The 23445-nt window shown below is 39.9% G+C and overlaps 1 protein-coding gene across 4 annotated transcripts in view; it reads left to right on the top strand.

The window, feature by feature from the left end:
* The window catches only part of CCSER2 (coiled-coil serine rich protein 2), a 248901-nt gene that overhangs the window by 42591 nt on the left and 182865 nt on the right, over nt 1–23445 (top strand). For all 4 annotated transcript variants that reach the window (XM_049894609.1, XM_049894608.1, XM_049894610.1 and 1 more), the window contains exons 2-3: nt 6985–8440; nt 9371–9564. In XM_049894609.1, coding sequence (XP_049750566.1) covers nt 7024–8440; nt 9371–9564 — 1611 coding nt within the window. In that variant the 5' untranslated portion in view covers nt 6985–7023. The remainder of the gene's footprint in view (nt 1–6984; nt 8441–9370; nt 9565–23445) is intronic.

The raw sequence follows: 23445 nt of genomic DNA, 5'->3' as shown, positions 1-23445 counted from the left end.
CACCTCCTGAATGCCTGTACCACTGAGAGAGGGCTCCCTCGAGTCTCTGCTCTGCCCCCAGTCTTTCTCTTAAACACTGGGTTGAGGCGCATAAGTAAACAAAAGGCTTGAAAAATTAAAGGGTGATTATATGAATGTGAGGAGCCCTTGTGGCACAGCAGTTAAGAGCTCGGCCGGTAACCAAAAGCTTGGTGGTTCGAATCTGCCAGCCGCTCTTTGGAAACCGTATGGGGCAGCTCTACTCTGTCCTGTAGGGTCGCTGTGAGTCAGACTTGACTTGATGGCAGTGGGTTTGGTTTTTGGTATATGAATGTGAGGAGTCCCTGGTGGCGTTAACGGGTAATGTGCTGGGCTGCTAACTGAAATGTTAGTGGTTCCGAGTCCTTCAGAGATGCCTTGGAGGAAAGACGTGACGATCTACTTCTGAAAAAGTAGCCACTGAAAGCCCTATGGAGCACGGTTGTACTCTAACATGCATGCGGTCCCCATGAGTCGGAATTGACTCGATGGCAACTTGTTTTACATGTATGTGAGGCCAAGTTTCAGAAGTGCCTATACATAGTCATCAGCCTTTTTCACTTAACTGCTCTTGGCCTCAGTAGTGGATTTATGCCCGTGTAAATCTCTGAAATACAAGCAATTCATACCTTCCAAAAAGCTATTTGAAAAACTAAAAAAAGAATATGAGTAGGTTGTTCCTCAGATGATAAGGTAATGGATATGGGGGGGAAAAAAAAGATGCCATCGAGTCAATTCTGAGTCATAGCAAGCCTACAGGACAAAGTAGAAGTAGTTGCCCCGTAGGGTTCCAAGGCTGTAAGTCTTTACAGAAGCAGATTGCCATATCTTTCTTCCTTAGAGCGGCTGTTGAGTTCCATCTGCTGACTTTAGCAGCCGAGTGCTTAATCGCTGCACCACCAGGGCTCCTCATGGATACGAAAAGCCTTTGAAAAAGTGAAAACTGTTACTGTTTCTCTGCAAAACATCTCCTGTAATTAATACCCAGGTCCTTTTGTCTTTATTCGCTCCACTGACAGCGCCAGCTCCATCTTTTACCCTTGTCTGTAGCTATCAGTAAACCCCTCAGAATATTTCATTCTAAGCAAAATTATCTCCTTTGCTGGAAGACAATCTGCATGAGCCTTGGAATCAGATAGTCTTGAACTTGAATCCTCTTTAGCAGTTTACGAACCTGTGACTTTGGATAAGTATTTTAGCTTTTCCGAATCCCGCTTTATCTATTTAAGAGGGGATAAAATTCATCACCTTATAATGTTGTTATGAAGACTAAAGAGTCAGCAGGGATAGAGTGGTAAGCATGGTACCTGTCCTGGTGGATGATGTTTGCTCCTTTTCCCTCCGTTTCCAATTGTGGAGTCCTTTTAAAAGTAAGAAACTTTGATTTACTAGTTTTTGAAAAAGGAATTCGTAAGTAGTTTTAAAAATTGTTTTAAATGTGAAATACTAGTATTGAAAATATGCTATACTTTAAACAATTTTTCTTACAGAAATTACCTCAGAAAATTTCAGACATTCCCAAGCTTTGTACCAGGTATTATTCTTAGTTCAGCATTAAATTAAAGCTCACAGATAATTTAAAGTATGTCAGCAAACACGTACTTTTTAAAATTTTTATGATTGCGTCTTTTTACCCTTTCAGAGAGATTGCCTCTCAGGTAAAGTGCGTCAAAGACAGCACAACTACCAAAATGAGGTAGCCTCACAAAGTCTGTTTATCTCATTGGGAAATTATAAGCAAATGTAGGAGAAAGCAGCTTTATGAATGTTTGAAGATAGATGGTAGCCCATCAACAGATGAAGTGACAATACCTATAATGTAAGCAGATATGGAAACTTCATAGATGAGCCATTAGGTTAATTTTTAGACCACAGTCCAAGATGATTGATACTGTTTTTGTGCAATTATTTATACATTTAGAAATCAGTAAATATTCTGGTTAATAAATAGTACTCTCAGGTTCTAACGTTATCTTTTTTTTTTCCTCAAGTAATAGCACCCCATACACTTTGTAGTAGTTGTGTTTTTTCTTATGGGCTTATCTTGTGCCTCTAAGTTATTAATACTTAGGATGTTCTTGGGAGGTAATACACATTGCCCTGTTTTAGACAGAAAGTAGAGGCCTAGAGAAGTGAAGGAATAGTGTTCCCCCTTCAGTCTACTGGTGACAGCCGGGAAATGTTAAAGCCTTTCTGACTCACTGAGTCGCTGGAGGACAGAATATTTAATATGTGTCATTTAATGATTTGCATTATGACCCATGTCTCTAATATCATTCCACTTTTCTTATAACTGTCCTGAAAGTGTTGGAGTGGGTGAGTGGGTAGTATGTTTTATGGTGAAGACCATCTTCAGAAACAGGGATGGCAGTCACCTGGTGTGGATGTTGCCACTCTCCCTTTCTTTGCTTATCAGCAGACGTTGTTGTTTAATCATGACACTTTATTGCTCAGTCTGCATTTAGCCTCAGAATCTTTTTCAAACATTACTCAAGGCAGCTAATACCAGTCGTTCCCATGACCACAAAACAAAGTTATTTTTCATTCTTGACTTACTGTATGTTACATTAACTTTAACTAGGCTTGTAAAATTATAATGTGTGGTACTGTGGTGGGCCTGAAAGTAAACAGGGCTCCATTTATGCTTTCAAAAGCTTACTTTATTAGGGGTCAGATAGACTCACACATAGTTATAAGACAGACTAGATTTTATTATTGATGTGAATTGTACTTCTTCTGATACAATATGAGTGAATTCCCCTTGATGTCTTTCCCACCTTAGCTGTGACCTTATCTTCTCCTTTTTTTTTTAATTTGAATTATATCTATTTTATGTGTTTTGGGAAAAACTGACATCTTGATATTATTGAGCTTTCATGAATATGGTGTGTCTCTCTGTTTATTAAGGTCTTACTGTCTTTCAATAAAGTTTTTAAATGCTCTTTTTTTTTAATTTTTTATTGTGCTTTAAGTGAAAATTTACAAATCAAGTCAGTCTCTCACATAAAAACTTATATACACCTTGCTACATACTCCCAGTTGCTCTCCCCCTAATGAGACAGCCCGCTCCCTCCCTCCACTCTCTCTTTTCCTGTCCATTTTGCTAGCTTCTAACCCCTCTACCCTCTCATCTCCCCTCCAGGCAGGAGATGCCAACATAGTCTCAAGTGTCCACCTGATCCAAGAAGCTCATTCCTCACCATCATCCCTCTCCATCCCATTGTCCAGTCCAATCCCTGTCTGAAGAGTTGGCTTTGGGAATGGTTCCTGTCCTGGGCCAACAGAAGGTCTGGGGGCCATGACCGTCAGGGTCCTTCTAGTCTCAGTCAGACCATTAAGTCTGGTCTTTTTATGTGAATTTGGGGTCTGCATCCCACTGCTGTCCTGCTCCCTCAGGGGTTCTCTGTTGTGTTCCCTGCCAGGGCAATCATCGGTTATAGCCAGGTACCATCTAGTTCTTCTTGTCTCAGGCTGATGTAGTCTCTGGTTTATGTGGCCCTTTCTGTCTCTTGGGCTTGTAATTACCTTGTGTCCTTGGTGTTCTTCATTCTCCTTTGGTCCAGGTGGGTTGAGACAATTGATGCATCTTAGATGGCCGCTTGCTAGCGTTTGAGGCCCCAGATGCCACTCTCCAAAGTGGGATGCAGAATATTAATAGATTTTATTATGCCAGTTGACTTAGATGTCCCCTGAAACCATGGTCCCCAAACCCCGCCCCTGCTATGCTAGCCTTCGAAGCATTCAGTTTATTCAGGAAACTTCCTGCCTTTTGGTTTAGTCCAGTTGTGCTGACCTTGCCTGTATTGTGTGTTGCCTTTCCCGTCACCTAAAGTAGTACTTATCTACTATCTAATTAGCGAATATCCTTCTCCCTCCCCCTCTCTTAACCATCAAAGAATATTTTCTTCTCTGTTTAAACTATTTCTCGAGTTCTTGTAATAGTGGTTTTATACAATATTTGGAAACCCTGGTGGCGTAGTGGTTTTAAGTGCTACAGCTGCTAACTAAGAGGTCAGCAGTTCAAATCCACCAGGCGCCCCTGGAAACTCTATGGGGCAGTTCTACTCTGCCCTATAGGGTTGGCGCTATGAGTCGGAATCAGCTCGAAGGCAGTGGGTTTATACAATATTTGTTCTTTTGCATCTGACTAATTTCACTCAGCATAATGCCTTCCAGATTCCTCCATGTTATGAAATGTTTCACAGATTCATCACTGTTATTTATTGATGTGTAGTATTCCGTTTGTGAATATACCATAATTTATTCGTTCATCCGTTGATGGGCACCTTGGTTGTTTCCATCTTTTTGCCATTTTAAACAGTGCTACAGTGAACATGGGTGTGCATATATCTGTTCGTGTGAAGGCTCTTATTTCTCTAGGATATATTCCAAGGAGTGGGATTGCTGGATTGTATGGTAGCTCTATTTCTAGCTTTTTAAGGAAGTGCCAAATCGATTTCCAAAGTGGTTATACCATTTTACATTCCCACCAGCAGTGCATAAGTGTTCCAATCTCTCTACATCCTCTCCAACATTTATTATTTTGTGTTTTTTGGATTAATGCCAGCCTTGTTGGAGTGAAGTGGAATCTCATTGTTATCTTCTCCTTTTATATACAACCTCAGTGCACCTTCTGAGGGTGTATGTTGTTAGTTATCTACTTTTCTGTATTTGAAGGGCATGAGGTGGTGTTGGAGGAAGAGTTCTCTTGGGGCTCCAGATTCTCTTGTCTCTTTTTGGGTCTTGTTAAGTGTCTTGTACAAGGCTTGCTCCATTCTGCCAAGAGTATTGTGCATTTGTTTGGGTTTCAGATCTTCCCCCAACACAAAATAAACCCACTGCTGCTGAGTCCTTTCTGACTCACAGTGACCCCATAGGACTTCTAAGGCTGTAAAATCTCTAGGGAAGCAGATTGCTACACCTCTTTCCTGTGCAGCCACTGGTGATTTTGAATTGCCTACCTTTCGATTAGCAGTCCAGCGCTTTAAGCACTGTGCCACCAGGACTCCTTTAACTCACAATAGTGCCTTGGAAGTTGGCAAGTCCTGGTGGCTCCTTTTGCCTCTTGCTGAAGTTTCAAAAACGATTTGTCCTCAATATGTTTTCCTTGACTTTTCCAGTGCTGTCAAATCATACCCATAGCCAAACTGTAAGGCACTTATTAAAAGTTTTAAGTTTTACCGACTTACCTGTTTTCCTCATTACTGTTTCCATGCAGTGTAAGGTAGGAGCCGTACAACATTGTACAGAACCTTTGTCTGGCCGCTACTTTTGAAAATTTGTAGGTTCCCTGAGGTTGGGTGATGCAAATGATTAATACCCTCAGTTGCAAATGGAAAGGTTGGAGATTTGAGTCCACTCCTAGGTACCTCAGAAGAAAGGCCTGCCTATTTATTTCTGAAAAATCAGCCATTAAAAACCCTGTGGAGCACAGTTCTACTCTGGCACACGTAGCGTCACCGTGAGTCGGAATCAACTCAGTGGCAACTGTAATCGCAGTGAGCATGTAGTGACCGTACTATATTTGACTTATTGTTAGGTCAGACGTTTTATATTTCTAGTGCATTTTTGTAATCTCACCACATGGTATGTTGTAATTTATTAAATAGCTACTCAAAGCGGAGACACTGGTTGTTTCTAGTTTTATGCTCTTTGTGTTTGTGCGTTGAACATATTTTGTGTTTGCAGTTTGTATTACTTTTAAAGTAAATTTGAGAACTTGAAATTAATAGACTAATCAACTTTGTTTATTAAATTATTAGAACTCCCATCCTGACAATAACTGTAGTGTCTGTTTATGTTAGTAGGTGCAAATTCTTTTAAGATGGTTGCTTAAAATGACTGTTGATATCCCTACCCTTTAGAAGAATTTTTTTCTTTTGTTGCTATTCTATTCCTACCACATCTTTCCTGTGGCTTTAATAATTAAGATTTTTAAATGTATTCTAGTTTTTATAAGATCATGTGTACTTTTTGAGAAAATGAGATCATATCTTCTTAACTTTAAAGGAGAGACTATTACCCAAAGGGGAAAAATAATTAGAAATTAGAAGATGTACTGTAGAAGTACTTATTTTTTTTCTAAATTTTACTTATTTTGTTGTTGTGGCAGATATACACAGCAAAATGTATGCCAGTTCAACAGTTTCTACACATACAATTTAGTGACATTGATTACATTCTTTCAGTTGTGCAACCATTCTCACGCTCCTTTTGAGTTGTTCCTCTGTCATTGACATAAACTCACTGGCCCTAAGGTTCATATCTAACCTTTCAAGTTGCTTTTGTCAATTTGATCCCATATAGATAGTTCTTAAAAGAGTATAATGCTCAAGGCAGACATTTTTTTATTAGTTAAGCTAAACTATTGTTGGTTTTAAGATGACTTCAGGGGATATTTTTGGTTTAAGGTTTAAATATTGTCTCAAGGCAGTACCTTCAGGTGTTCATCCAACCTCCATGGCTCCAGAAAGCCTAGAGTCCATGAGAATTTGAAGTTGTGTTCTGCATTTTCCCTGTTTTGATCAGGATTCTGCTGTGGGATCTTTGGTCACAATGTTCAGTAATGGTAGCAAAGGAGGCAGTTGTTCATAGAGGGATCCCTATCCTCCTCCTATTCCAGACTTCCCTTCTTCCTCAGTTGCTCCAGGTGAATAGATTGTTGTGCCTTCGGTGACAGTTATTTATTTATTATTACAGTCAAATTGGATAGTCTGATTTTATTTTTTCTGGACTTGGATGTCATCGTCTGTAACCCAAGTTTATAAAAAATGTTCTTTATTCTAGTGTAATGTTATTAATTTAATAAATGCCTTCAATATCTAAGAATCCTGTAGGAATCAGTAGTAGTGTTTGGGCTTTGCTGCATCTAATTATATAAGTATTATATGTATTCATGTTATGTAATGATCTTTGTAAGTGTGCTTATTTAGGAATGCTGACTCTACTTTTTTTTTTCCTCCTCAGAGTCTGTCAATCTTTAAGGACAAATGCACTTTATAGCTCATGGAAGAAAAAACACCAATCAAGACATTTTTGGGTTCAAAGTTGCCAAAGTATGGAACAAAATCCGTAAGAAGTACACTGCAGCCGATGCCAAATGGGACACCTGCTAGCTTACTAGGAGTTTCCAAGGGTGGTAATGTCAAAAGTTACATAAAAAATAATGGCTCAGATTGTCTCTTGTCCCATTCATTTAATTGGAGGAAGGCAAACCAATACCAACTCAGTGAACAGAGTGCTGGAGAACCTAACAATACTCGAAATTCATGTGATAGATTAATTGATCCTGAAAAACATGCCCCTATTCAAGGAATGTTTGATAAAAGTAGGATAAAAGGAGGTTTGAAAAGTGTCTCTGTACTTACCTCAAAGGTGACAAAGCCATCCACTGTGTTTGTGTCATCTACAGAGGAGTTAAACCAGAAATCTTTGTCTGGACCATCTAATTTGGGTAAATTCACCAAAGGTACATTATTAGGAAGGACTTCGTATTCTTCAGTCAGTGCCCCCAAATCACAGTTGAATGGATTTTATGGAAGTCGCTCAGCTGGTAACATGCAAAGGCCTAGAGCAAATTCCTGTGCCACCAGAAGTAGCTCTGGAGAAAGCTTAGCACAATCCCCAGACAATATTAAGTCTGTTACTTGTGAAAAAATGGTGAGGTCACAAAGTTTTTCACATTCCATTCAGAGTTCATTCCTTCCACCTTCATCTATAACCAGATCACGTTCCTTCAACAGAGCTGGAGATCTTACTAAGCCTTATCAGAACCAACAGCTCCACATTAGAGTGCCTCTGAGGTCAAGTATGCTAACAAGAAATTCCCGGCAGTCGGAAGTACTCAATGGGAATGAACATTTAGGGTATGGATTTAATCGGCCTTATCCAGCTGGTGGAAAGAAGGTGGTTTTACCCAATGGATCCAGTATGACTTCCACTTTGGGTTATAGGATGATGCATCCCTCTTTGCTGAAATCCAATAGACCTCCATTTGCTGGGAGTATCACAGTTGATGGTAATAAAAATGCACCTGCTGACAAGTGTATAGAGGAACATGCTACAGTTTTGGCTAATGACAGAGCTGCTAATAAGGAGCAAGAACTAATTAAAAATGATGGTTATAGAACAGGAAATGACCAGACCATAAAGACTGATGCTAAAATTAGATATCTGAGTGATGATGTGGATGATATTTCTTTGTCTTCTTTGTCATCTTCTGATAAGAATGATTTAAGTGAAGACTTTAGTGATGATTTTATAGATATTGAAGACTCTAACAGAACTCAGATAACTCCAGAGGAAATTTCTCTCAAGGAAGAAAAGCATGAAAATGTACCGCCAAAGGATATATTTGATTCCCCCAAGGAAAATGAAAAATCTTTCCATAAAACTGATGAATGGATAGCTATAAGTGTGGCTGGTAAATATTAATATTTAAGTTTGTTTTCTTCTAGAATTTTTTATAACTGAATTTATATTTAGGATTATCTTCTGATAAATACCAAGGCACTATCAATTTCACAGTCCATATTAAATGACTGTTAGAAGGAGGGATGGATCTAAATAAAATTGAAATAGGGCAACATTTATCTTCTTGCTCAGTAACTTTTGTTGTCATAACAATAATGATATCAGTAACAACACGCTTCGCCTAACAAGCCTTTCCTCACCTCTTCTTGGCTGTCATGTACAGGGTTACTTCTATTTAGTGTACATAGTGCTTCAAAATTATTTTTTTTTCCCCCACTTTGCCCCACCAGTGGCATTCCATACAACCATCTCTTCTTTTAGGGTAGTAGATTGTCGCTATATGCTAAGAGCAAAGCTATAACAGAGGATAAATGAGATTGTGTAGGTTATGTCCAATATAATGAATTTTTTTTATCCCAGGAAACTTATATTTTTTAAAGGAGGAGTTAGATTTCTTATCTAATAGTCTTTATAATTAATGGGTCAATCAACTAGACGGCAATGGGTTTGGTTTTGTTTTTGGTTTTGGTTTTATAGTTACAGAGGAGGGGTGTTACCAGGTTAAAAGTAAATAATTGGGAAATATTAAAAGAATATGAGACTATTTTTCTAGGAATATTTTAGAAGTGAAAGATGGTTAAATGAATTTTCTTTACATCTACTGGAAAATCTTTCAGTAGGTTATCTTTGAGATTTTGCATCTTGATTTTTAATTTTTTATTAGAATTTAGAAAATGCTACAGTTAAGAATTTTTTGCCAACCTTTTTGCTATAATAGATCAAATTATTAGAACTTATATTTTTAGAACCAGAGAAATGATATTTTTGTGAATTAATAACTGCCTTCTCTCTTTCTCTCTCTTTTTTAAATCAATTGAAGACAATGACTGTACAAAGCATACACCTGGAAATAACTTGATTTCACCAGATACAGATTATAGAGCTGGTTCTTCCTTTGAACTCTCTCCATCTGATAGCTCTGATGGAACATACATGTGGGACGAAGAGGGCTTGGAGCCCATTGGAAATGTGCATCCAGTTGGGAGCTATGAGTCTTCTGAGTTGAACAGCATAGTATGTATGGATTTATATACCCTTTTATAATATTTTGTTTACTTTATAATAGACTTGTGATAGTGATTAAATTTTTTTTAGTTTATGAATTAACTTTTCTAATCTGAGAAATGGAAATTCACATTAGTCAGCTGTTAGGTGTCATTGAGTCATTTCCAACTCCTTGTGACCCTATGTATAATAGAACAAAATGTTGCCTGATTATGCATCATCCTCACAGTAGTAGGTATGTTTGAGCTCATTGTTGCAGCCACTGTTGTCAGTCCACCTCATTGAAGGTCTTCCATTTTCTTGCTGACCCTTTACTTTATCAAGCATGATGTCTGTCTTAGGCTGGATTCTCTAGAGAAGCAAAACCAGTAAAGTGCATAAATACATACACATACACACATAGAGAGAGAGATTTATGTCAAAGAAATGGCTCACACGGTTGTAGAGGCTGAAAAGTCTCAAGTCCATGGGTCAGGCTGAAGCCTTCTGATTCACATGCTGCAGGAGCTGGTGAACCCAAGATTGGCAGGTCAGACATCAGGCCACTGGCTCATAGGCTGTGGAGACTGACGAATCCCAAGATTGGCAGGCAAGGCAGCAGGTTAGCTGCTGGGTCAAGTCCCAAGAACTGGAGGTCAGACGAATAGGAGCCAGCTGGAGAACCCAGAGCAAATAAAAGTCCGCGAGCCTTCCAGAAAGTTCACCTATATTGGATGCAGGCCACATCCCTAAGGAAACATCCTTTCAACTGATTAGTTCTCACGGCAGATCCCATCATGGAGGTGATCACATCATTATATGACTGCCAAACTATATCATAACTGGCAGACCACTGAGAATTATGGCCTAGCCAAGTTGATACACAACCTTAACAATCACAATGACTTTCCCAGGGATTACCAAAAAAAGCCAAACCTGTTGCCGTCAAGTCAATTCCAACTTATAGCGACCCTATAGGACAGAGTAGAACTGCCCTATAGGACAGAGTAGAACTGCCCCATAGGGTTTCCAGGGAGCGGCTGGTGGATTTGAACTGCTGACCTTTTGGTTATCAGCCGAGCTCTTAACCACTGCACCACCAGTGCTCGTGTCCACAGTAAGCAAGATGAAATCTCACCATCCTTGCTTCTAAGGAACATTCTGGCTGTACTTCCTCCGAGACAGATTTATTCATTCTTCAGGCAGTCTGTAGTGAAATGAGTTCCTTCATGTGGCCTTTTGCCTTGGTTCTTTGGAAAAACAGCTTCAGAGATTTTCCCAAGCCCTAAGGAGTTACCATTGTCCTAGTTTTCTACCCCAGAGGGTTTGTTACTTTTGTCCAGGTTGGTTGACACTTCCTGGGTAAGCTATAAACAAGTTGTAGTTTGGTACTTTTTCTCTGGCCTCGCACTGCAACCTGCACTGTGATTGGTCTGTTTTGCACACTGTGCAGGGATTGGTCGATATGCAAATGAAGTGACCATAGCCTACTATGCAAATGAAGTATCTGTGACTTAATGAGAAGGGATTGGTCAGTTCATGGCCCTGGTGGGAGGGCCATGCCTTGAAATCGACCAGGAGTTTGCTTATATATGCAGCCAGCCCCACAGAGGTTGACAGACAGAAAGAAGAAAGAAAGAATCAGGAAAGGGAGATAAAGGCATGAAGAAAGAAGAAGCAGAGAGAGAGAGGAGGAAAAGAACCTTCTAAAAAGCTGTAACACAGGTCAAAGGCTGTAATGCTGAAGATGGTGAGAGGGCTGGAAGAGACTACAGCAGAGCCAGCAGCTACAGGACTGGAAGGGAGCCTGTCATAGAGTTGGTTCTGACGGCAGAAACCTGTTCCTAGGAATGCACCTAAAAGGGAGCTAAACAAAATTGCTACAGTGTCTATGAGCTGGGTCAGTCAGCATTGGAGAGGCTGACGGCAGGGAGGCCACAGGCACAGGGTCTGTCCTCAGGGGACTAAGAGGAGGCCTATCCTGAGGTGACTGAGGAAAAGCCTGTTCTGAGGAGGCTGAGAGGAAGCCTGTCTTCAGGGGGCTGAGAGGAGGCCAGCACAGCTGAGACGGGGCATACAAGGCAGAGAAAAGGGCCTGCTTGCTTGCACGGCTAAGAGGAGCTGAGAGAGCTGTCCTACACGGAAGAAGGGAGGGACGTGCTCTTCCGAGAGCCTTCCAGATTTTGCCTACCTGCTTCTTGATCCCAATCTTGAGTTACTTCCTTAATAAACCACTTAACTGTAAGTATGATCTGGGAGTCCTGTGTGGCCATTGAAATGGATTATCAAACCCAGGAGAAAAGTAGAGTGCTGTAGGGAGATGGCTGATATTAGAATTGGTAAAAAGGTTGGAGAGTGAAGGTATGTCTGACCTCCACCTCATAGGAATAAGCTTTGTGCTGATCTTGATTCTCATCATTCCACCTGAAGTTAGACAGGTTCTGTTGCTACTGCTACCATTTTACACGAAAACCAAAAAACCCAAACCCACTGCTGTTGAGTCAATTCCAGCTCATAGCCACCCTGTAGGATAGAGTAGAACCGCTCCATAGGGTTACAGAAGCGGACTGCCACATCATTCTCCCGTGGAGTGGCTGGTAGGTTTGAACTGCCGACCTTTTGGTTAGCAGTCAGGTGCTTTAACTACAGTGCCACCAGTCCTCTTTCCATTTTACAAAGTCTATGGTATATTCAGTGTTCTTCACCAGCACCTAAGTTCAAATATATCGGTTTCTTTTTTGGGCTTCCTTTGTTATTGTCCAGCTTTTGCGTGCATATGAGGCTATTGAAAATGCGATGGCTTGGGTCAGGTGCACTTTTGTCATCAAAGCGACATCTTTGCTTTTTAAGATTTTGCAGAGGTTTTTTGTATCAGATTTGCCTAATGCAATATGTCATTTGACTTCTTGACTACTTCTTTCATGGGTGTTGTTGATCCTAGTAAAATGAAATCCTTGACAACTTCAGTATTTTCTCCATTTATCATGATGCTGCTTATTGGTCCAGTGTGAGGATTTTTTGTTTTCTTTATGTTGAGGTGTAATCCATACTGTAGTCTTTGACCTTTATCAGTAAGTGCTTCAAGTCCTCTTTACTTCCAGCAAGGAAGATTGTGTCATCTGCATATCGCGGTTGTTAATGAGTTTCCCTCCAATCCTGATGCCCCATTCTTCTTTGTATAGTCCAGCTTCTTGGATTATTTGCTCAACATAGAGATTGAGTAAGTATTGTGAAAGGATACAATCCTGACACTCACCTTTCCTGACTTTAAACCCCACGGTATTCCTTGTTCTGTTCAAAAGGTTGCCTCTTGGTCTCTGTACAGGTTCTGCATGATCACAGTGAAGTGTACTGGAATTCCCAATCTTTGCAATGTTATCCATAATTTGTTATGATCCACACAGTCAAGGCCTTTGCATAGTCAGTAAAACACAAGTAAACATCTTTCTGGTGTTCTCTGCTTTCATCCAAGATCCACCTGACATCAGCAGTGATATCCTCATTCCACGTCCACTTTTGAATCCGGCTTGAATTTCTGGCAGTTCTTTGTTGATGTGTGGCTGCAGATGTTTTTAATTACCTTCAGCAAAAATTTCCTTGCTGATATTAATGATACTGCTTGATAATTTCCACATTGTTGGATCACCTTTCTTTGGAATGGGCACTGTCATGGATTGAATTGTGTCCCCCAAATATATGTGTTATAAATCCTAACCTCTGTGTGTGTGGTTATAATGCCATTTGGGAATGGGTTCTGTTTGTTATGTTAATGAGGCAGGATTAGTGTAGAGTGTATCTTGAGTCAGTCTCTTTTGAGATATAAAGAGATTAAACAAGCAAACTACAAGCAGAGATGGGGGAAGAGAGATCACTTAGCAGCAGAAGCTCAAAGAGACAAGGACCTTCCTCCAGAGCCAAGGTAGAGAGAAAGCCTTCCCCTAGAGCCAGCACCTTGAATTCAGACTTCTAGCCTCCTAAACTGTGAGGAAACAAATTTCTGTTTTTTAAAGCCATCCACTTGTGGTATGTCTGTTATAGCAACACTAGATAACTAAAAAAAAAGGCACAAATAGGGATCTCTTCTAGTTGGTTGGCCAGGCAGCTGTCTTCCAAATTTCTTGGCATAGATGAGTGAACGCTTTCAGCGTTGTATCCATTTGTTGAAGAATCTAAATTTGTATTCATTCTGTCAATTCCTGGAGCCTTGTTTTTTTTTCCAATGCTTTCAGTGCAGTTTGGATTTCTTCCTTCTGTACTGTCGTAGTCATCTAGTGCTGCTATAATGGAAATACCACAGGTGGATGGCTTTAACAAACAAGTTTATTCTCTCACAGTGTAGTAGGCTAGAAGTCCAAAATCAGGGCATCGGCTCCAGGAGAAGGCTTTCTTTGGAGGCTCTGGAGGAAGGTTCTTATCATCAGTTTTCCCCTAGACTAGGAGTTTCTCCACTCAGTAGCCCAGGGGTCAAAGGATGCGCTCTGCTCTTGGCGCTGTTTTCTTGGTGACATGAGGTCCCCCATCTCTCTGCTCACTTCTCTCTTTTATATCTCAAAAGAGTTTGGCTTTAAAACACTGTCTAATCTTGTAGGTCTCATCAGCATAACTGCCACTAATCTGTCTCATTAACATCATAGTGATAGAATTTAAAGCACGTAGGAAAATCATATCAAATGACAAAACGATGGACAGTCACATAATACTGGGAATCATGGCCTAGCCAAATTGATACACATGTTTTTTGGGGACACAATTCAATCCATGACAGGTACCATCGATTCTTGATCATATATTACCTCCTGAAATGGTTGAATGTCGACCAGCTCTTTTTGGTGCAGTAACTCTGTATATGCCTTCCATTTTATTTAGATGTGTCCTGTGTTATTTGTTACGGGTGCACAAAATATATGACCCTGGTACATAATAAAGGAGCCCTGGTGGCACAGCAGTTAAGTGCTTGGCTGCTAACTGAAAGGTTGGCAGTTCGAACCTACCAGCTGTTCCACATAAAAAAGACCTGGTGATCAGCTCCTATAAAAATTACAGCCTAGGAAACCCCATGGAGCAGTTCTTCTCTGTCACATAAGGTGTGAATCTAAATTGACTCGATGGTACCTAACCGCAGCTGTACATAATAAAGCATGTAGACTTTGCTTAAATATACTCTTACACACACATATATTTATAATTAAAAAGAAACCAAACTCATTGTCATCAAGTTGATTCTGACTCATATGATACATGCATATATACAGACTATATTGGTCAGATTAGGCTAGGCTATTGGGTCCCAAAGTGGGGGGAAGGAGGGTAATGTCTGGAGACGTTTTTAGTTGTTGTTATGGATTGAATTTTGTCACCAAAAAATGTGTGTCAACTTGGCTGGCCGTGATTCTCAGTACTGTGTGATTGCCCACGATTTTGTCATCTGATGTGTTATAAATCCTACCCCTCTGATATTAATGAGGTGGGATTAGCCACAGTCATGTTAATGAAGCAGGACTCAATCTGTAACATTAGGTTGTATTTTGAATCAATCTGTTTTGAGATAGAAAAGCGAGAAGTGAACAGAGAGACGGGGGACCTGATAGCACCTAGAAAGCAGAACCAGGAGCGTGTGTCTTTTGGATCCAGGGCCCCCGCACTGAAAAGCCCCTAGACCAGGGAAAGATTGATGACAAGGACCTTCCTCCGGAACCGACAGAGAAAGAAAGCCTTCCCCTGGAGCTGGGACCTTAAATTGGACTTCTAGCCTCCTCAACTGTGAGAGAGTAAAATTCTCTTTGCTAAAGCCATCCACTTGTGGCATTTCTCTTATAGCAGCACTAGATGACTAAGAGGGTGGTCAACCTTTGAGAGGTACTACTGACATCTAGTGGATAGAGCACTCTGTAGAGTGCCTATATAGTGCAGTCCAGGTACAAAGCTCTATTGTCTGGTTTTGTGTGCTGCTAATTAATGACTGGATTGTACATCTTTCAGGCAAGAATTGAGTGGCAGTGAGTTTGAAGTTCTGTTTCTTAACTAGTTCCTGGAGTATCACTTATCTTTCCTAAAGCTGAGACTGGGATAGCCGGAGTGTCCCTTTATACTCATACTATACTTGTTTTTTATGTACTTGTAGTTGACAGAGGAGAGACCTCAGGAGTTCTTAGATTTTTCCATTTTATTCATTAAACCATGGCATTGTCGTTTTAAAGAGCAGTTTGCTATTGCAAACCTAAATGCCAAGCTAGGTAATTGTGAAAAACATTGCTTTTTTATGTAGTGAACTTTAGAATTATTTTGTCAAATTCTCCTGTCATAAACATACACCAAAAAAAATTGTTTGGATTTTGATTGGCATTGTGTTAAACATATAAAATTAATTTGGAGATAATCATTTTTACCATGTATTTTCAGTCTGGCATCAGTTGTCTTCTGAAATAGTTTACTTGAGATGCGTTCTGAAAAAATACGCTGTTTTTTCACTAGAGGCATGGTTGCGTTTTCCGGATTTTTAGAAATTGCTCATTGATGAAAAGGCTTTTTAGTCACTCTGGACAAGTATCCTGATAGACAACTTTTGCTTACAAAATTCTTTCATGATGATATTACTGTTGTTGTTATTGTTAGGTGCTGTTGAGTTGGTTCTGATTCGTAGCAACCCTGTGTACAACAGAATGAAACACTGCCTGGTCCTGTGCCATCTTCACAGTTGTTGCTATGCTTCAGCTCATCATTGCAGCCACTGTGTCAGTCTATCTTGTTGAGGGTCTTCTCTTTCCTGACTCTCTATGTTACCAAGCATGATGTCCTTGTGTCCATCTCCAGGGACTGGCCTCTCCTGATAACATGTCCAAAGTACGTGAATTGAAGGAGCATTCTGCGGGACTTCTAAGGAGCACTCTGGCTATACTTCTTCCAGGACACATTTGTTTGTTCTTCTGGCAGCACATGGTATATTCAGTATTCTTCACCAACACCATAATTGAACACATCAGTTCTTCTTTGGTCTCTGTTATTCTTTGTTCAGCTTTTGCAAGCATATGAGGCATTTGAAAATACCATAGCTTGGGTCAGGTGAACCTTAGTTCTTGAAATGACATCTTTGCTTTTTAACTCTTCAGAGAGGTCCTTTGCAACAGATTAGCCCAAGCTATCAATTCATTAGCTATCATTCTTTTTCTGTGTGTGTTTAAAATCTTAATGTGTTTTAGGTGAAAGTTTATACTGCCGATTAGCTTTTCATTCAAAAATTCACACACAAATTGTTTTGTGACATTGGTTGCAGTCCCTGCAATGTGTCAGTACTCTTCCCCTTTCCCTTTCTACCCCTGGTTTTCTGTGTCCCTTCATCTAGTTTTCCTGTCCCTTCCTGCTTTCTCGTCTTTGCTTTTGGGCAGGCGTTTTCATTTGGTCTTGTATACTTGATTGAATGAAGAAGCACATTCCTCACATGTTACTGTTTCTTTTATAGGCCTGTCTAACCTTTGGCTGAAAGGTGGACTTTGGGAGTGGCTTCAGTTCTGAATTAGCAGGGTGTCCAGGGGCCATAGTCTTGGGGGTTCCTCCAGTCTCTGTGAGACCAGTAAGTCTTTTTTTTGTGTGTGTGTGAATTTGAATGTTCTACATTTTCTCCCACTCTGTCTGGGACCCTCTATTGTGATCTCTAGTAGCCAGGCACCACCTAGTTAGGGACTCAGGCTAGTGGAGGCTGTGGTCCATTAGTCCTTTGGACTTACATTTTTCTTGAGCCTGGTTTTCTTCATTCTCCTTTCCGAATGTGATGGGACCGACAGATATATTTTAGATGGCTGCTTGCAAACTTTTAAGACTCTAGATGGTATTCACCAAAGCAGGATGTAGAACATTTTCTTTATGAACTATGTTATGTCAATTGACGATGTCTCCCCAGACCATGGTCCTCAGCCCTGAGCCCCTCAAGGTGTTTGGATGTGTCTCTGAAGCTTCTATGACCTTGCCTTGGTCATGTTGTGCTGCCTCCCCCTGTATGGTGCGCTGTCTTTCCCTTCATCAAAGTTAACACTTGACTGCTACCTAGTTAGTGATTTCTCCTCCTTATCCTTTCCCATTCTAGTAACCATCCAAGGTTTTTTTTTCTGTGTGTAAACCTTTTCTTGAGTTTTTACAACAGTGGTCTCATACAGGATTTGTCCTTTTGTGATTGGCTTATTTCACTCTAATGCCCTCCAGATTCATCCATGTTGTGAGATGTTTCGCAGATTCCTCATTGTTCTTTATCATTGTGTGGTAGTCCATTGTGTCTGTGTACCGTAATTTGTTTATCCATTCATTTGTTGATGGGGAATTCTTGATGTACATGTTTTTCTTATGGAAATTTAAATTTTTAGAAAGAAAAAGATAAATGAAGTCAGTGAAGTTGAATGAGGTAACATTAAAGAAAAGACAATATAAAATATTAGTGGTTTATTTGAGATGCTGGCTAGAACTGTTTTGGGGACTTTATGTTTTAGGAAACATTGCAAGTAATGTGGACAAAATGCCATATGAGCAAAATGATGTGTTGAGACTGACCCATTGTTACCTAGTATATAAAATGTGATATTCCAGTGGTTGTATGGGAAATTGATAGTCTTTGTGGGTATATTAAATTTCATATGGATTTTAGTCAGTGTAATTTTTTACACTCAGAAAAACCTATGACTTGAAAAAATAAACATTGTTACCAGTAGGTATTTAATTAAAGTTGCACAAACGTAGAGCAGGACGCACATTTAATTTAGAGAGCCATCTTTGTCTCATTAGCTAAAGGAGGTTCAGAAGTGATTACAGTTTAGGGATTTATGTGCTTATCAGGACTTTTTTCATGAGATTAAGCTGCTCAAAGTGGTAATGAACATTGTGTTCAGTAGATGGCAGCAGTAAGCCACTTAGGACATGACACTGCAGAGGTTCACCATTTTCAGTTCACACACTGCTGTTGTAATTACTGACAAAATGTTATTAGGTTGTTAGGTGCCTGTCAAATTGATCCTAATTCATAGTGATCCCATGTGACAGAGTAGAATTGCCCCACAGGGGTTTCTAGGCTATAATCCTTACGGAAGCAGACCTTTTTGATAATAAATAACTAGTTAGTTGAAATAATCTGATCTGTGCCCTTTAACCAGTGAGTTTAGTCTATTTATGTTTTGTATTTATCGATGTACTTTGTTCTGTCATGTTATTATTTTTTATTTAAATTGCCTTGGTTTTTTAATGTTTCTTCTTTCTCCTTTTTTTCCCCCAAAGTATTTTTAATTAATACCTCTTAACTTAACCCATGAACTTTAGCATGTTCTCATTTTTCTCGGTCCCTGTCTCCTCCCACCAAAGTCCTTTCCCTCCCCTAGCCTAGCCACCTCTGTGGTGTTTCTCTAGACTACTGCTCATTTCAGTCCAGATCGAGGTAAGGCGCTTTCACTAGACTCTCCGTCAGCTGCTGATACAGTTGAGTTTAACCCAGTGTTTAGTTCAGCTAATACCGCTTTTATAGCAAGACTTTCTCTTTGAAGGAAGCAGTGTGTTGATTTACATTCAGATGCAAGTTCTTTATCTTGTCTTGGACCCTAGCAAACAATTTGTAGACTGACTGCTTTACATAACACTGGTCTAGAAACTAGACTGTTACTTAAATGCTAACAGTATTTTGTTGTGGTATAATTTATGTACAATAAAATGTACAAATCTTCTGTGTACAGCTCATTGTATTTTGACAAATGTATATATTCACATAATAGTCATCCCGATTAACATATAGAATATTTCCATCATCCTAGAACATTCCCCTCCTGTTCCTTTTCATCGTTCTCTAACGCCACCCCCCCGAGACGTATCCACTTTTCTGACTTCTGTGACTATACATTAGTTTTACCTATCTGAGTGATAGAGCATGCTTATGTATAAGTTTAGATACTATCAAACCGTTTTCCAAAGTGTTTGCGTTCCCATTGGCAGTAAATGAATATTCCAGAAATTCCACTTTCTTGCAAACACTGGTGTTGTCTGTCTTTTGTGGTTTTGCTATTCTTGTGGGATCATAGTAGCATTGCTTTGGAATTCTGTTTTGTGTTTCCTGATAACTGCTCAAGTAGGGCGGCTTCACATCTGCGTATTGTTTTTGCTGTTAAGCGCCCTTGAGTTGGTTCCAACTCATAGCAGCAGAATAAAACACTGCTGCGTCATCTTCACAATTGTTGCTGTGCTTGAACCCACCGTTGTCACCTCTGTGTCAGTCCATCTTATTGAAGTTCTTCCTCTTTTTTGCTGACCCTCTACTTTACCAAGCCTGAAGTTCTTCTCTTTGGACTGGTTCCTCCTGATAACATGTCCAAACTGCGTGAGACAAAGTCTCGCCATCCTAGTTTCTAAGGAACGCTCTGGTTGTAATTCTCCCAGGACAGATTTGTTTGTTCCTCTGGCAGCATTCTTCACCAACACCATAATTCAGAGACATTAGCTCTTTGTCATTCTTCCTTATTCATTGTCGGCTTTTGCATGCATATGAGGCAATTGAAAATATCATGGCTCGGATCAGGCCTACATTAGTCCTCAAAGCGAAGTCTTTACCTTTTAACACTTTAAAGAGGGCTTTTGCAGGTTATCGGCCATTAGGATATTCCCTTTTGTGAAGTGCCTTCTATCAGGCTGTCTGTATTTTTCTTGCTGATTTGCAAGAATTCTTTGCGTTGTTTGGATATGAAGCCTTTATGCACACACACCTACGTAAATCTGTACTTGATCTGTCTGCTCTGAGTTGCTTTTTAAATCTCTTTCAGTAGTGCCTTTTGATGGAAAGTTCCCAGTTTAATGTAGTTCCATTTACCAGTTTTTTCTTTATTGTTAGCAATGTTTTGAAATCTTTGCCTACCCCAAAGTCATGAAGGTATGCTCCAGTGTTTTTTTCTAAAAGCTGTATTTTTTTTACCTTTCACATTTAGGTCTACGTTTTATCTGGGAATTATTTTTGTGTATGGTATAAGGTAGAGGTCAAGATTAATTTTTTTCTGTTTTGGATAAAACATCTTTGTCATTATCAGTAATGTGTATATATTTCTTGACTCTCTTTGGTTCCATTAGTCTGTTTATCTTTGTGGCAGTACTTCACTGTTTTAATTACTTAGCTTTAAAATAAGTTTTGATGTCCAGTAACGTAAGTCTTCCAGCTTTTTTCTTTTCCAAGATTGCCCTCATTCTTAACCTTTTGCGTTTCCACTTAAATATTAAAACGAGGTTATTAGTTTCTCCAAAGAACTTACAGGGATTTTGATTGACGTTGCATTGACTTTATAGATCAGTTTGGGGAGAATTGACGTATTTACAATATTGAGTCTTCTAGTCCATTAATGATGTATATCTCTCTACTGAGAGTTTAAAAATGTTTGTTGCCAAGGCAGGGCCAAGACGGCAGAGTAGTCAGGTGCTTCTGTGGTCCCTTTTATTACAAAAAACAAGTGAATCGATTGTATATGACGGTCTAGGATCACTGAACATCAAAGGCAAAGTTGAGGAATTGGACTGAGGGGTGGTGGTAGGGAGACAGTTTGGAAGCAACGAGGAGTTGCCAGACCTGACCTGGCCGGCCCCGCCATGCTGCAGGCTGGGTTGGTTGGTTTGCATGGTGAAGCAAGCAGTGGTGCTCAGGATGAGTTTTGCACAACAGGAGAGACCAAGAGGCAGAGATTCTGATCACGTCTACGGAAGCAACACCCAGTCGGCAAAAAATAAGTACGTGTATTTAACCTACTGCGCGGATCAGAAAAACACCTCCTTTGGGAAGAACCTCTTTCCCATCTACCTCCCCTTGCCCCCCGCCCCCACCCCGCTCTGCACTGGGTTCCAGTGTGGCTTCAGCAATTGCTCCATACCCTGGCGAGAAGTAGGACCCATGGTGCATCCTGAGCCATTCTCCCAGCTTTGGAGAGGGAACAAATTAACAAACAGGAAAAAATAACCTGCCAGCTCCCCTAAGCCGAAAGCTCAGGGAAGGCACAACCCCTTTGCCTAGGCACAGGTATAAGGGGCCCATGACCTTTGAATGCATTTCATCCCTGCATAGACCTGTGTGGGCCCATTTCAACAGCATAGGCCCTCATTAGCACAGTACAAAAGAGTACATACCTGAAGCCTATTTTCAACTATATCAGCTAAAGGGAGAGTGGCAGGTTCATGACATTTGACACCACCCTGCCCATTAAGCAGCGTCCTCACCTACCCACATCAGGGGTCTGAGGACTGGTGGCTCCATCCACTCCACCTGGCCACCCGCAACAGGGGTCCAAGAATAATTGGAGTACCAGAATGGTGGGCGGTGGGGGCGGGGGTGGAAATAACAGAAAATACAGAGAGAATTGTTGAAGATTTATCGACAGAAAACTTCCCTGGTATCCTGAAAGATGGGAAGAGACCTCTCCAGGAAGCTCATCGAACTCCACACAAGGTAGATGCCAAAAGAAAGTCACCAAGACATTATAATCAAACTTGTGAAAGCCAAAGATAAAGAGAATTTTAAGGGTGACGGGATAAACAAAAAGTCATCTGCAAAGGAGAGTCAATAAGACTAAGCTTGGACTACTCAGCAGAAACCATGCAGGCAAGAAGGCAATGAGATGACATGTATAAAAGCCTTGAAGGAAAAAAATTGCCAGCCAGGAATTATGTATTCAGCAAAACCGTCTCTCAGATATGATGGCGAAATTAGGGTATTTTCCAGATAAATAGAAGTTTAGGGAATTTGTAAAAACCAAACCAAAATTATAAGAAATACTAAAAGGAGCCCTCTGGTTAGATAATCAGTAACCACCCAAGACTAGAACACAGGACTGAATAACCAGATATCAACCCAGATAGGGAAGTCACAAAAATAAATCAAAGCTGAAACACTGCAGTTAGGGAAACAGACATCAATATGTAAAAGATAAAAACACGAAAATAGAAAAGAAGGTCTAAATAATGTAGTCATAGATCTTTTATACGAGGAAATCAAGTCAATATAAAGAAATGAAAGATTAGTTTAAACTTACAAAAATGGAGGTAAATATTAAGTTAGCCACAATGGAAACTAACAGTCCCACATGTCAAAATAAAAAAGCAGAAAAACATAAAGATTCAGCAAATACAATATCAACAACAATGAAAAGGATGAAAAGAAAATACATAAAGAAAAACGACTCAGCAAAGAAAATTAAGTGGAACAAATAAACTCAGCAACACAGAAAGAAAATACATCAAGATGACAGCAATAAACTCATACCTGTCAATAATTATGCCACAGTCAACCAATTTGATCTCGTAGACATATACAGAACACTCCACCCAACAGCAGTCAAGTGTACATTCTTTTCTAATGCACATGGAACATTCTCCAGAACAGACCACATATTAGGCCGCAAAGCGAGCCTTAACAGAATTCAAAACATCAAAATATTACAAAGCATCTTTTCTGACCATAAAGCCATAAACGTAGAGATCAATAACAGAAAAAGCAAGGGAAAAGAAAACCAAACACATGGAAACCGAACCACATTTTGCTCAAAAACTGCTGGATCATAGAAGAAATCAAGGACTGAATAAAGAAATTAAGAGAATAAAATTAGAATGAAAACACATCCTACCAGAACCTTTGGGACACAGAAGCAGTGCTCACAGGTCAATTTATAGCAATAAATGCACACGTCGAAAAAGAAGAAAGCGTCAGAATCGAAACATTAACCCTACAACTCAAACAAATAGAGAGCAGCAAAAGAAGCCCTCGGGCACCAAAAGAAAGCAAATAGTAAAAATTAGAGCAGAAGTAAATAAAATAAAGAATAGAAAAACAGTTGAAAGAGTTAACAATACCAAAAGCTGGTTTTGGAAAACATCAACAAAATCGATAAACCACTGGCCAAACTGACAAAAGAAAAACAGGAG

Source organism: Elephas maximus, chromosome 8 (assembly GCF_024166365.1).
Source record: "Elephas maximus indicus isolate mEleMax1 chromosome 8, mEleMax1 primary haplotype, whole genome shotgun sequence".
In the NCBI taxonomy this organism is placed as follows: Eukaryota; Metazoa; Chordata; class Mammalia; order Proboscidea; family Elephantidae; genus Elephas; species Elephas maximus.
The sequence above is the reverse complement of the archived record's forward strand: the minus strand, read 5'-3'. Positions and strand labels throughout refer to the sequence as shown.